General features: G+C 39.2%; 1 protein-coding gene across 1 annotated transcript in view; it reads left to right on the forward strand.

The window, feature by feature from the left end:
* The window catches only part of adamts7 (a disintegrin-like and metallopeptidase (reprolysin type) with thrombospondin type 1 motif, 7), a 44,872-nt gene that overhangs the window by 2,628 nt on the left and 27,327 nt on the right, over positions 1-14,917 (forward strand). Inside the window, exons 3-9 of the mRNA XM_020605860.1 lie at positions 6-192; positions 1,441-1,624; positions 2,422-2,615; positions 4,959-5,042; positions 7,592-7,716; positions 9,269-9,418; positions 11,219-11,362. Coding sequence (XP_020461516.1) covers positions 6-192; positions 1,441-1,624; positions 2,422-2,615; positions 4,959-5,042; positions 7,592-7,716; positions 9,269-9,418; positions 11,219-11,362 — 1,068 coding nt within the window. The remainder of the gene's footprint in view (positions 1-5; positions 193-1,440; positions 1,625-2,421; positions 2,616-4,958; positions 5,043-7,591; positions 7,717-9,268; positions 9,419-11,218; positions 11,363-14,917) is intronic.

Consider the following 14,917-nt stretch of genomic DNA (forward strand, 5'->3'; position numbering starts at 1 on the left):
CACAGTTTGCACTTTAACCTCACCGTCAACTCACACCTGCTGGCTCCGGGCTTCCTGACGGAGAGGAGGTACGGAGGCCTGGATGGGGCCCAGATCCATCCTCCTGGATCCTCCCAGTGCCATTTTTTTGGTAAAGTGTGGGATGAGGCCACTGTTAAAGGCAAGGCAGCCATAAGTACCTGTGATGGACTGGTGAGTGTATAAACAAGTTGTCATTGGAAGTTGTATTTGAATGGATGCCAAGTTTTCAGCTGCAGCAGGGGGTGTTTCAGAGTTAAGTGTGTGTAATAAGGTGTGAATATCAAAACTGCATCAGTGGATGTTCAGACCTCAGAATTAACCAACAACCTGAGGGTTTTTAGACGGCAACTACCATTTCCAAAAAAACATAGATATGTCTGAGGTTATCTTCTGTTTAGACTTAAGCAATTACTCCATCCAGATAATTCACTCAGTTTGACAAATCAATATTTTCCCCATAAACATATTTGAAGCAGTGGAGCATACAGTATACTGTTCACACATGCAAAGGCACCTTTTGGTTTTACTGTTAACATTTATTTATTTTTCTGTAAAAGTAGTCACATTTTAGCTGTGAAGCACAGTCAGATATTCATTAAAATGCTTTTGTCTTACAAATAGAGTTCACTCAAAAAAAGAACCTCATGATAATACATTTCACATGATTTACTAGATTAAAGAATAAAGACATTTCAGACTGAAGCTTCTGTTGTGTTGCATACAACAGAAGGTGAAGCTGTGCAGATACTGCTTAAAATTAAGCAGGATTATTAAAAAAAAGATGCTTATAAAAATGTATACTTCCATCAGAATGCATTTCTTGCAGTGTTGAGGTATCACATTCCTGCAAAGTTCAGGTCAGGCTAAAAACACAAAAATGTAAAAATTCATTGCAGAGTCACTGGTAGAATAAACGTTGCAGAGGTGCAGAGGCAGCTTAACATTTACAGAGATTCACAGTACACAAATAGTGCAGGGATGACTGCTGTTATTTACTGAGCAGAGGGACATGTAATGTAAAGGTGTTTTAAGGTAAATAGTTTGCTAGCCTATGAGTCAGCCATGTTGACGTTTTCCAACAGGTAATACTAGCTTCAATCCTTGGTGCGAGAGGACTAGTAAACTAAAAGCACGTTCACGTATTGATTGACAGCCTTGAGGTCCCAGCCCAGACTTCTCTGATTTATTAGAAGCTTAGGCCTTGCTAAAAAAATTTAAAAGGGAATACCTCTGCACTCCTGCCAGGCTGTTCAGTGAGTGTGGGTCATAGCAGCATTTTGACAACACCTGTCCACATCAATTTATGTGTTGGAACATATTTCAGATAGAAAAAAATAGAAAGAAATTGAATACTTTAGTTTTAATAAAACATTTGCAGGGGTGATGAGAACACCAACTTAGAGCCCTCCTTTTCTTCAGACAGGACTGTTCAAGCTGCTGGATGAAGAGTTTTTCATTTACCCTCTGGAGAAATCGAACGATGAGACCGCAGCACCACAGGCACATGCCATCTACAAACGCCATGCGTCCCCTGCCATCCGGAGTCCAGTTGTGCAGCCAATCTCAGGGAAACGAGCTCTCAACAGTACCTGCGGAGTCAAAAGTAAATGACTTTCTTTTTTCACCACACACTAGCGCACACACTCATATTGTACATGTGAATATGCAAACCCTAAAAATAAAGTCCCAGCTACAAGTTCAATACTTACAGCTTTATCTTTTGTTATTCGTTTCCGGAAATTGAAGTAGTCAGGATAAGTAGCCCACGTTATGCCAAGACTCATCAACTGACTATTAATAAGACTGGGCAGTGAATTATCAGAATGAAGGAAATCACTGATCACACTTCCTCACCTTTCATGAGTCTGTCCCCAGTTAATAATCTGCAAAGGTCTGAAGAATAAAATCAGTTAAATTTAGCAGCTAATAAACCAGCTACTTAAAATTCTGGGTGGACTTAAAAGAAAAGTGAGCATCTTCGAGAGATATTAAGAATTCACTAAGTCACTAAGTCCCCCCACCCCCCCATCATCAGCCAGAACCGCACTGCTAAAAGTTGCAATACAATAAAGTCATCATTATTATAGAAAAGGTTTACAGACAGTTAGTAAGGTGTGACATCTTATAAAAGCACTTACTGGCAGATACAACATATTTTAACACAGAGGTTACTGCATTTTTAAGTTACTGTAAATTGATTACTCTTTAATGAATGAATAACATAATGAATATGTATCAACTTGATATTTTACTGACAGAAAGGATAATAAAGCAGAGTCACCATGAGCAAATGTAGGACTTGATTCCTAATAAAGTATATACAATACCTGATGTGCTATGTCTGCATAGCGTGTCTCAGCAAGAATGTTTTCCATGTCTGTTTCTGTCTTCCACCTGAAGATTCCCATCAAAGTTTTGGAGACATTGAGAGGAGTCGTGAGCGCTGGGAGAAACATAGAAGAAGAAGGAGAATTCATCAGCGCTCAGTTAGCAAAGAGAAGTGGGTGGAAACATTGGTGGTGGCTGACCCTAAAATGGTGGAGTATCATGGCAGCAAAGCTGTCGAAGGCTACATCCTTGCTGTCATGAACATTGTAAGTAGGAGTATGTGTTAATGTTGGAAGTGTCAGTCCATTTGTCATACACAGAATTTGAAGGAGTATTTAAAGCGACTGGGAAATACACTTGCTTTATTACTGAAAGTTAGATGAGCTGATGCTCTTTTTATACCCACAGTTATCTAAGCTTAGCATAATGACTTAGCATAAAGAGGTCAAAAATATGCCCAAAATCAAATTCCAGACTTAACATGGGAGAGCTACAGGACGTTTGAACATCTTCTGAGATGTTCTGAATGATATTGCTGTGTGAGACTAATGTTTTTCAGTTTTCCCATCCTTGTGTCAGTTAACGCAAGAGAAGGATTAAACAGTTCTCATCTGGCTTTTCTCAACCATGACTCCCTTGCCCTTCACAGTTGTTGTTGTTACTACCACCTACTTTGGGGTAAAATAAACTGACTCATTATCAGCACATACTCTACAGTAAGTGGCTTTTCCAAGATAAAGCCATGTTTGCTCTTACATGGCTGTAGCAGCCACTGAAAGTGCTGTCAGAGGACCAAATATCAGGAAAGGCAGTGGCAGAGAAGCCCATGGATTCACCGACTTAACAGACAACAATACATGGAAGAAGTAGTCATTATTCCCCACATCCTCTCGTGATCCTTTTATGAGTCCTCTTCACTCCCACTTTGAATTTATACACCACAAACAACTGAGGTTTATGAAAACAATCTTGCACCAAGAGAAACAACCTCTCACCTATTATGTCCAAACAATAAGTAATGGCATCATCTTCCTAAGCCAGCAGCTGCTCCATTGTCCCATCACTAACACTGTGTATAGTGCATTCTGCTGTACTGTAAGCACCCAGTGGTATTATTTGCACTCATAGCCATGACAGTCAATCTCAGCAGAAAGATATTTGAAGCCATTTCACAAAAATAGCACTCAACACTTATTCACATGATGGATTGTTGTATTTGCTTTGAGATATTCATCATTTCTCTGTGTTAACAACTAAGCAGCCCATAAAGACATACAGTAAAGACTGATGCAGTGGGAATTCACAAGTACTGTTTAAGCCTTGGGATTAGCTGCTAATGCACAGTGTCTGGCTAGAGAGGAAATGTAAAATCAACCACTGTAGCAAATTAAAAAAAAGGAGATTTAACTAGCTGCTGCTATGTTTTTATCCATTTATCCATCCATTTTCTTCCATTTATCTGAAAATGGGCTGTGGTGGCAGCAGGTACAGTAAGGTTGTCCAGATGTCCCTCTCCCTGGCAACATTTTCCAGCTCTTCTGGTGTGATTCTGAGGCGTTTCCAGGCCAGATGAGACATGTAATCTCTCCAGTGTGTTCTGGGTCTACCCTGGGGTCTCCTCCAGAAGACCTCCAAAGGGAGGTGCCTGGAGGCATCCTGATAAGATGCCCAAACCACCTCACCCTTCAGGCCCCTTCTAGATGTTCAGACTCTGCACCCTTTCTTTAACACTAAGTCCAGCCACCCTGTGAAGGAAACTCCTTCCAGCTGCTTGTATTTGTAGTGGAGCATAGACTGACTGGTAAATTGAAAGTTTTGCCTTTCAGCTCAGCTCCTTCTTCACTGTGGCTTAGGAGATAGAGCGGGTCACCTCCTAACTGGAAGGTTGGCGGTTTGATTCCCAGCTTCTCCAGTCCATGTGCCAAAGTGTCCTTGAGCAAGACAATTAACCTCCACTTGCTCCCGGTGATGTCACCGGCGTGTAAATGCATGAGTTGTTGGGAGTGCGAATGGGTGAATGGCCTAGTAGTGTGAAAGCGCTTTGAGTGTGTTGCAATGCATAGAAAAACGCTTATACATATAAGGAATGAGCTTTTAAAATTGCAAGATTGATTCAGCTGCAAGATGTGCACCACAGATTTCTGAACAAGCACTACAATGGCTGCAGAGTTTTGATGAATTACTGTAAGTTCTCTATATTTGTCAAAGCTGTTTTTTAAGTGCCTCAGTTACACAACAAACAATAGACAGTTTAGTGTGTATGTTTTCCCTGACAATAAGAGAAATGAAAGGAATTTAGAAGTGTTGCTTCTATGGCTCTGTGTAATAACAGGAATACGGTTATTTTTAAGGTTTGATTGTTGTCCTTTCTGCACAATGAAGTTTTGAAATGAATGTGTGTTTTTAAAAAAAAATCTTTGTAGCACATTTCTTTTCTGACATATTTAAAAGTTTCTACCACTTTGCCTCTTGGCAGCTACAGTACCTGTTTTCTCTCGGTCATAGTTGCTTATTTATTGCATTAACTGTTTAATTAGGATTATGTTTGTCTACCCAGTGTCATAGTAGGTATGCCAGCACCCAGATGTTTAATGAATTTTTTTTTCCAGGTGTCGGGTCTCTTTCAAGATGCGAGTATTGGAAACGCAGTCAACATTGTGGTTGTTCGACTCATCCTACTGGAGCAGGATGAGGTAAAACATAGCAGCGTATGTTGATGAAAAGTGGTTGAATAAGGATTATGGTATCTTATAAAGGAAATGAGCTTTATTCGTCCAACCATGCTTAACTGAATGCCTATGTGTACATTAGTGATGTGATGACATCCATGACAGGGTTTTCACTATGTCGGAGAATCAAGATCAAAATAAATATTTCAAACTAACAGGTAATTCATGTTAATTAACTGAACCCACAAAAAATAATTGTAAACTGCTGCATGCAGTAAAACTGAAGTTGTGTTCTTCCAGTATTTATGCTAAGCTAAGTTAGCTGACTGCTAGCTGTAGCTTCATATCTTATTGCTCCATTTTGTGTCCAGCAGGTGTTCTATGAATGAAACCTGTGTACATAGAGCTTTTGTTTGTGTACTCACATTCATAATGACTCATGCAAAGGTTATTCAAGTTCAAAATTATTTCTGCTTTTACTTATCACTAGTCACTTATCAGATAGAACTTAAAATATTTCCTGTATTGTCCCATGCAGCAGCAGATAAAAAGATATACAATAGGAAGTAGCAAATGAATAAAATAGAATAGAATATCTTTTATTGTCATTGCACTGAAAAACAATACAATGAAATTTAAAAGACAGCTCTCTTAGAGATACTTTCGTTACCCACACACTCACACATCTCACTCTATACAGATAAGTTCATTAAAAACACAAGAAGCACATGAAATATTAAAATTAGAATTAAAAATTATTAAAACTGCATTGTGATAGTTACACACAGTTGCTCACATGAAACAAGTCCAAGAGCAAATCAGCATCCATGCAATAAGATAACAGAGGTGGGGGCTCTTTGCTAAGCCTTCTTTACTACAGCAGTAGTGTTTAGACCGCATTTTAGGTTATTGCTGATGTGAGTCTCTAGGAACCTTCTCCGCCTCCTCCCACCCAGAACGAATCTCTCCAAGCACTTTGAGACAATTGATGTTAAGGCCACTGTCCTATAGTCATTAAGGGAGCTGATGTTAGATTGTTTGGGCACCAGGATGATGGTAGCAGATTTTAGACTGGCCTGAACAGTAGCATGCACCAGAGAGAGATGGAAAATGTTAGAACCTCTGCAAGCTGGTGAGAACAGTCCTTGAGAACCCTGCCTGGGATCCCATCCGGGCCTGCTGCCTTCTTGACATTTACAGATTTCAAAACATGTTCAGCCTCATGTGTCTGCAGGGTAAACAGAAGTAAAGTCAATTTAAGTATAACAATTGATAAAAGTGTGAAAAACCAAGCAAATGGCACCGATTTGTACCATTCTCTGTGCAGAATAGCACTAATTGCACACAGACAAATTCAAATAAATCAGTTCAGGTGATCAACAATAGTTATCACTGACCGCCTACTGACACAAGGCTTTTTCTTGAACTTTCATGCAATCACTAGGTAAGTGGGCAGCTTGAAGGTTTCTTTTTCAAATAACCATTTCAGAAGCTCTGAGTTATTCATACAGCAACTAGCCACTCACTTGTCTCCTTAGTATCATAAAAAATCACAACATTTTCAATACAAAATAATGTAATTTGTTTATACTTCTTTAAGAGTACACAGAGCCATGTACCCACTCTAATCTGGACACACAGATATTTTTTTGCAGGAAAGACACATTTATTATGTATATTATTTTTAGATTTTAAATAATCTTTTTCCCTAGGAAATATAGTATTAAACTTCCCTATTTTAAAATGATCATTTTCAAACCCATATTTACAAGTTCATCATTTTGCAGTACTGTCCATGTATACCTCATATGCTATTTGCACCTCATCACCAAGGCTGTGTTGATGCTGAACCATCTGACAATCTCCTATTATTGTTTTGCACTACTGTCACTGACTGTACATGGTTTTAAGTCACAGCTTATTGGCTGTACTGTTCAGATTTCTCCTAATTATGTTAATCCAGTTCTTATTCTGTTCTATTCTATTTTTTCTACTTCTACTTTCTATTCTAGTTCCTAAATGTTATGGCACCCAATACTAGGTGAGAGAGAAACGGTATTTTGATTTTCTGTATGTCCTGCACATACGGTGAATTGACAATAAAACCTGAACCTGAGCCTTATCCAAGGCTCATTTTGTTGCTAATTCCATTTAAATATTGGTTTGTAAATTATTTCCCATTATTGATTAACCTGTTTCACGCCAACACAAACTTGTGACTGAATGTCACAGAGCTCCCACCTATCTCACCCACCTGTTATTACAACAGAATATATGGGATGCACAGAACACAAACAGGTGTTTACCTAAGGTTATACAGCACATATGCTTTTACCTTTTTTTCTATGAATGGTGGCCCACTAAAATCAAATAGTAAAACCAGTTATGGTGCAGTTTAGCTGAACATTGTGAAGTTGCTTTTAGAGCCATTTCCATCAAGTAGAACCTGAAGTTTTGTCTTGACTGTGCACTGATAATGGCCCATTTTGTACACCTATAGTATATTAACTACTCATTTTTGATCTGTTTACTGTGTGTTCTTACCCTTCATCTCAATCTGACCTGGATAACAGGATGACTTAAAGATTACGCATCATGCTGACAACAGCTTGAACAGCTTTTGTAAGTGGCAGAAGAAACTAAACATGAAAGGAGATGAACACCCCCTGCACCACGATGTAGCAGTTCTGCTCACCAGGTAAATTAAACGTTAATTCAGTAAGCTCTGTTTCTGATTCAACTACAAATAGTCACATTTCCAAAAGCAGTCAATTGGTAATTTGTTTTTATCAAGGTAGGTAGGTAGGTAGGTAGAACTTTATTGATCCCGCAGTGGGGAAATTCCAGCGTTCCAACAGCAGTAGGGACAAAAACAACAGAGAGCAAGCAACAAGACACCATAAGAACAGATACCACACACCGATTTTGATAGACAAGGTCATATCAGAGCTGTTATTGACTTAGTTGTAGAGAGACAAAGATGCATTCAATTTTTATTAAGCATTCTTAATTTGTCGTCTTGTGTTGTCATGTCATCAGCTACATTAAACTGTACCACCATTAACAGATCTCTGAACACTGTTTCAGAATTTTATTGTAGCTACCCAGAGGTTCTCCATGGATGGCTGTTTGAAATGTCTTCTTGCATGTCGGAAAACACCTCATAACCTTTGCTAGTTGACAGATGGGGCTAATTTCCAGACCAGATTTTGACAACATAGAGTAGAGAAGCTGGAATAACAACAGAAGAGCTGTAGGTGGTTCAGTATATATCCGAGTGGGTTGGGTTTGCAGGATATATCTGAGAAACACAATGTCCTGTCCCATTTCCGTTTGATTTATTAGACCATGTAAAATCTTAGTCAATGCACCTGAACTTTATCCTGTGTTGAGCAGATCCCAGTCTCTGGTTGTTGTAAGGACATATTTGTTGTTGTACACTTTCTTACCTTACTTTTGAGGTGATGGAAAGGGATGGATAGAGACCCGTTATCAGTGAGGAGGAAAAACACAAATGTCAAAGAAGAAATAGGTCAGATCAGATGTTGAAAAATGAGAAGGTAACAATGGGTTCGATGGAAGATCAAGAGGAGAGTAATTGGCAATAAGAAGTCACACCAAAGACAAGGATGTTGGATGAATGAGAAGAGACCATCACAACAAATGAGTATTTTCTTGCCTTTTCCCATCTTATCTCACGCTGTGATTTCCTTTTGATGTATTTCTTTCATCTTTGTCTATAACTTTCTCTTGTCATGACTCACCCTTTCAGTGGTTTTGATGTGTATGTCGCTCCAGATATTCTTCATGCTCCCTCTCTTCCTCCTCCCTGGCCGATGCAGCATCAATCACTTTAAGATCCCACTGTATTTTTCTGCCATGTTCAACTTTGATTGTTTCTGCAACTGTGTTTTTCTCTTCAAAAGCATCTTATTCTTCTTGTCTTTCTTTGGCTCCTGGCCTTTTGGATGGCTTTGAAAACTTTCTATACCTAAAGTTGGAACACATCAACACATTCAACAAAAACTGAACATTATAACCCTCATGAAGGTAAAATTTATTACAGGCGTGTTGCATTAACTTTGCTCATACTGGGTGTATCTATTTGAAGATTGCACTGAGTGAGATATTTGTACCAACAATGTTTTTAATGGATATTTTCATGTACATCAAATGTTCATATTAGAAACATGTTGTGCATTGTATCAAACCAATTTCCAGATGTCTGACTGGCACCTAACTTTTCACAGGAAGGACATCTGTGCAGCTATTAATAGGCCTTGTGAGACTCTGGGTCTGTCGCATGTGGCGGGGATGTGTCAGCCGCATCGCAGCTGCAGCATTAATGAGGACACGGGTCTGCCGTTGGCCTTCACTATAGCACATGAGCTGGGACACAAGTAAGGTTTCACTGCGCACACTTAAAAAAACATGTAGTACACACATGATAATAATTTATGCTTTATGTTTACATTGCCAAACCATCATCAGAATAATCTAGATGATTAAAAAAGATACTGAACACTTATTTTGTCGTGTCTCCAATACCATGGCTCTGGTGATCCCTAACTTGGCCATGGCAGTCTCTGGCAGAAAACAAAACTGTGCAGACACCATGTGCCTGATGTTTGCTCGGACGCGCTTATTGTCTACCTCCAGGATGTCGTTCAACTCTGCCAAGATGGTCACTTCCCGGTGATAGATAATCAGATGCTAAAAGGTCCAGGTAAATCTTCCACTGTAGTGTGTGAACTGCTGGGCCCATGATGGCTGGATGGCTGTCGCGTTTCAATTAATGAAACAGCAAACTAAGTAGAGAAGGACCCAAGTGCAGTACACACACCAGGCTGGTAGGAAGATTAAGTTAAATTGATTAATGAACACAAAAGGGGAAAAAGATTGGCTTACTATGAGTCTAAACTGAGCAGGGAGTTTCTGAAGCAGAGCGAGTCCAAAGCAGTGTCAAAATCATGCAAACAGTGCTGACTGAATAATAATAATAAACTGTAGTGTCCAAAACCATGAAACAGGAGGAACATGATGAAATAACAATATTGATAATAATAATAATAATATTTATGTAACTGAGTGTGTGCGTGTGCATTTTTATTTATGAAGGATCTTTTCATTCTGCCTGTACTACCACTGTAAGAGTTCTGTCTATTTATTTATAACGAGGTATACAATGAAACTTGGCATACAGAACATATTAACCAAGGGAGCTAATTACAGTGAGTGAAGACAAGTGTGGGGTGTGTGTGTGTGTGTGTGTGTGTGTGTGTGTGTGTGTGTGTGTGTGTGTGTGTGTCAGGGTCAGGACTGGATATTGATGGAATGAGTGAGAGATGAAAAACTGGGGAAGTCTGGATTCATTTGGAAACTGGAAAAGGAGCAATAGTCCAGAGAACAGTCCAGATTGTAGTAGGGCCAGGAAAACATGAAGCAGAGGCAGGAACAGGAACAGGACTGGAACTGTGACAGGAAAAGCTTCCAGGATGATGAGTACTAAAGTGTTTGGTGATTGTAATGCTGCGGTTGTTGGAATTAAAAATTTCCCAAATCTAATAAAAGCAGGATAACGCTACTAACCCTGCATTTTAGATGTGGGATTCAGGAGCAGCTTTCACACAGTGAGGAAGCACTACACAGTGGGTATGCTGTTGTGAACAGGGATTGGTACACTACCTGTAACCCCACATAATAAAGGGTAGGAATTAGATATGTGTGTCTACAATGATTAGAGTTTAGATGATGATGGAAACTTTCTGAGCAATCGTGAGGTTCATGTTGATATGCACTGAGTTGATGGACCTGTACCACTAAGTTGAAGTTCTGTTACATTGTTCTGCTTCTTGCTCTTTAGATATCATTCATCATTCCTTATTGCTATGGTTCACTAACAAAACAGAGACCTGATGATGTCACCCTCTTCCTTGTCAAGTTCAGATTTTTTTAGGTTGCTTTTTTTTTTTAACCAGCATTTTAGCACCATTATTAGAAATGCTTCTGAAGCCTGTTTAATTCCCTTTGCAGTCATCATGCAGCTGTTGAACATAATGGTCGCCATTTAAGCGAGAACTCTGTGTTCATGTGTGTTGTTTACTTTTGCCTTCTGTTATTGCAGTGACTTTGTGACTCCCCACAACAAAGTGGATAAATGTTTAATTGCTCTCTCTTTGGGATGTGCTTTTGTGTAACAGCTTTGGGATTCAGCACGACGGCAGCAGTAATGACTGTGAACCCATTGGGAAGCAACCTTTCATCATGTCTCCACAGCTCCTCTATGCCACCTCCCTGCCCAGGTGGTCACGCTGCAGTCGCCAGTATATCACCCGCTTTCTAGAGTGAGTGCCACATGTGCTGTATGACTACACTTTTGTCTCACATATGACTCTGAGTTTGTGTGTCTGTGCTCAAAGTTTCATGTGCCCACAGCATTTTGAACGCATCAATATAAAGGTGTTGCTGGCGATTATTAATATACTGTGGGTATATATTTTGTTAGTTTTCTATTTAACATCTGGTCATGGAGATGGCATTTATTCTTGTAGGCCAACTCTGGTTCAGTAGTGTTTTGATTTTGATGATCAGAGGTGGCAACAGTACACACATTTGTTACACAAGTAGAAGTACTGACTCAAACTCTTCATTTGATTAAAAGCAGAAGAAAGTACAGGCTCTTCTACCAACTGTTTCTGTGCAAGCTTAACTGAAACTTAGAAGAAGAAGAAGCTTTATTTTATTGTCATTGTAACATGTACAATGAATTTTTGTTTGGAGCCGAGGGCCCCGGGCCGTTGGGTGCATACGTGCCACCATCACAGGCAACTTGGGGGGGTTCAGTGTCTTTCCCAAGGACACTTCGACATGTGAACTGCAAGCACCGAGATTCAAACCTTCAACCTTCCAGTTGGGAGACGACTGCTCTACCCACTGCACCACTGTCGCCCCTTTATGTCATATTAATATATTTCCAAGACTAATAAACCGTTCTAGCTTCAAATAAACAAAAATAATTAACATTATCTAAGAAGAACATATTTCAGGTCTGCCTTAAAGAATAAGGCTGGTCATTTTCTATATTAATAACCTTTTCAGCTATCCCCAAGCAGAGCCGAAGTCAGTCTCCAACTTGGATTATCTCGGATTCGTCTGTGTCATAGACCTCCACTGTTGTTCAAAAAGAGTTAAAAATACATCAGTGAAACACACCGCTGCACTGGGTGACATGTTTCTGCATTATGAAACACAAGATTAGTACATTTGTTAAAAATGTTGCCTCAAAGGCTTCAAACGACCATAGGTTTTTACAGCGTCTGGCGTACAGCAAGACTCAATTGTGTATTTGTAAGATCTCCCTGACTGTAAACAAAGCAGAGAGCTTGTAGTGAAGAAACATGTTACTCTTTGCAGCGTTGTGCACATTTTGCAATAAGTACTAAATAGGAATAATTGATAATTCCCCTCAAATATATTAAAACTAAAAGTAACAAGTCTGGTTTGAAAATGTCATGAGTAGAAAGTAGTTATTTGTGTTAAAATATAGCGAGTAAAAATAAATACTCAAATAGAGTAGAGATACCTGAAAAATCTTTTTAAGTAGAGTAACGAAGTGTCAAGTATTTGTACTTTGTTACTTCCCACCTCTGTGGTCAATGAGCGCTGTGGCAGTCAAACAACTACAAAATAAAACAAGTTTTAAAGTAAAATGTACATCACCCTATAAGTAGTGATGTTTCTACAACTGTTATTTTTGGGCATGTGCACATCATCATTGTTTATGAGACTGTTACAATTCATTAGCCTCAGTTAAAGTTTTATCATATCCTGACCTCAGGGCAGACACATGTTCAGTATTTCTAATACACCTAACTGTTTTAAGATTACTGGTGTTGTGTACACACACTACTGTGAACAACAGTGTTTAGAGCCACGGCAGTTTAAATCTCACATGTTAAATTATATGAACTGTATAATGTTACCTTATTTTTGTTTACTGCAGTTGCTAAAGGTTTGTTGTTAAGATGTAACATCGTTCTCATTTTCTAAACCACCGGCCTTTATCAAGCATGGTTATTATATATGATGTCCATACAATGTTTTGTACTGGTTGTGGAGTTAAAGTATTACTTTTGGTGATCACCCAGAACTCGTAGAGCAGCAGCTAAATATGATGTCAGTGTTATTTGTTTGGTTATAGGAATGTTGGTTAATTTTAAAGGAACATATTCAGTGCAAATGCCACTTTTTCACCAAGAGACACTACAGTTAAATAAAACTTTATACTTATTAAGTCTCTATCTACTGTATAGTGTGTGTCTGTCAACTATACAGTCTGCTGCTACTATCAGACTTGCACTGTGACTCTGGCTTCAACAGGGCATGTGTTAAATGTCAGAAATACTTCACTGTAGTTGCTCCAGTTTCTCTGCTCTAAGCATCTGGAATTCATTAAGTGGGTGTTCAGCTACTGGACAGCATTGTAGCTTCCTGACTCCACTGTGGGGGAAAAAGGGCAGCGGGGTGATATTTACACTTGTGGGAGTTTGCTACACAAAGACCACTGGTTTTTGTGTCTGTGTGTCTGGCCAGTGGTAATTAAAAAAGAGAAGGACAAAGCTCTTTCAGCATTGGAAATCACCATTTTCCAGTTTCAGATAACTTTGTAGATAGAAGTAATTGGCCTGACTATATTGGCGTATGTAGAGCTACAGTATAACTCTTATGTTTAGCATGCTGTTTTAGCATTGCATTCAAAGTACAGCAGTGGCTCATCAGAATTTGGTGATTTAGGTTTTGAGGTATTTTGCCTTTAACTGAAGTGTTTGGAAAATGTTACCTGCTGGTGGCGCTACAGAAAAGGCAAAAGATACTAAAGACATTAGAATTCTTCTCATGAATCTTGAATAGCAAATCCCAAACAATCCATCCAGTAATTGTCGAGATAACATCTATCCCACCCACTATTGGTGGGTGGGATAGATGTTTTGACAGAGGCAATATGAATACTGAAAGGAAAAGCGATCATGTAAACATGATGCCTTCTTCCCACTCACCCACCTCCCTGCTGGCGTGTGCCTGTATTTTCGTTGTTTTACCAGCATCCTGTCTTTGAACCTCCACATCCAGCTAGCTGCTTCAAAACTGCTAAAGCTGCATTTGTCATTTTACTCACATGAGACTTGACTCCTGATATTTGTCTTCCCATCTCATTCTGCCAGAATTTCCCTGATTTTTATCTGTTTTATGTCCTTCGCTGACTGCATGACAAGGCTTCTATTGTATATGGATTTAGTTGTCCCATAAGGCCCCTGCTGCTCACCGTGCTTCAGAGGTTTGGTCTGTAGGTGTGGTTTTATGTGGAATGTAGAAGGTCACATTGAGCCCAGTGGTTTAATTAGTATCACATAGATGGGCTACTCATCCCAAATTGCAGCTTCTTTTAGTCATTGTAATGTTTAAAGTAATGCACTGGGCTTTTTCAAGAGTCACTTGGCTAGACCTTAAATTTGTAGGTTGCCTTATGTTTACTTCCAGCAAAGGTCAAAGAACTATGAACATCTGCACACTGCTGGTTGTTCCTCACAGCTGTGCAGTGCACAAGGCCAAGGCTCTTCAGTGCATGTCAGCTTTATCCACTCTTTTTTTCTGTACTTTTTTCTTCTCAATGAAAACTTATCTCTTTATCATTAGGAAGATTTCCCATAGCATTTAGTTTAGTTTGTAGCTGTTGGTTTTGGCAAACCAACTACTTTTGATATCTCTGTGGTAGATTTGTTTGCTTTTTTTGTCTTATTATTATCTTCTTCACTTGCACGATCGCCTCTTTACTCCTCATATTGACTCCATCTCAGTCTAAACAACAACTCTCAACTCTCATTCTCCTCTGAGCTACACGT

This window comes from Monopterus albus, unplaced genomic scaffold (assembly GCF_001952655.1).
Source record: "Monopterus albus unplaced genomic scaffold, M_albus_1.0 scaffold72.1, whole genome shotgun sequence".
Classification (NCBI taxonomy): Eukaryota; Metazoa; Chordata; class Actinopteri; order Synbranchiformes; family Synbranchidae; genus Monopterus; species Monopterus albus.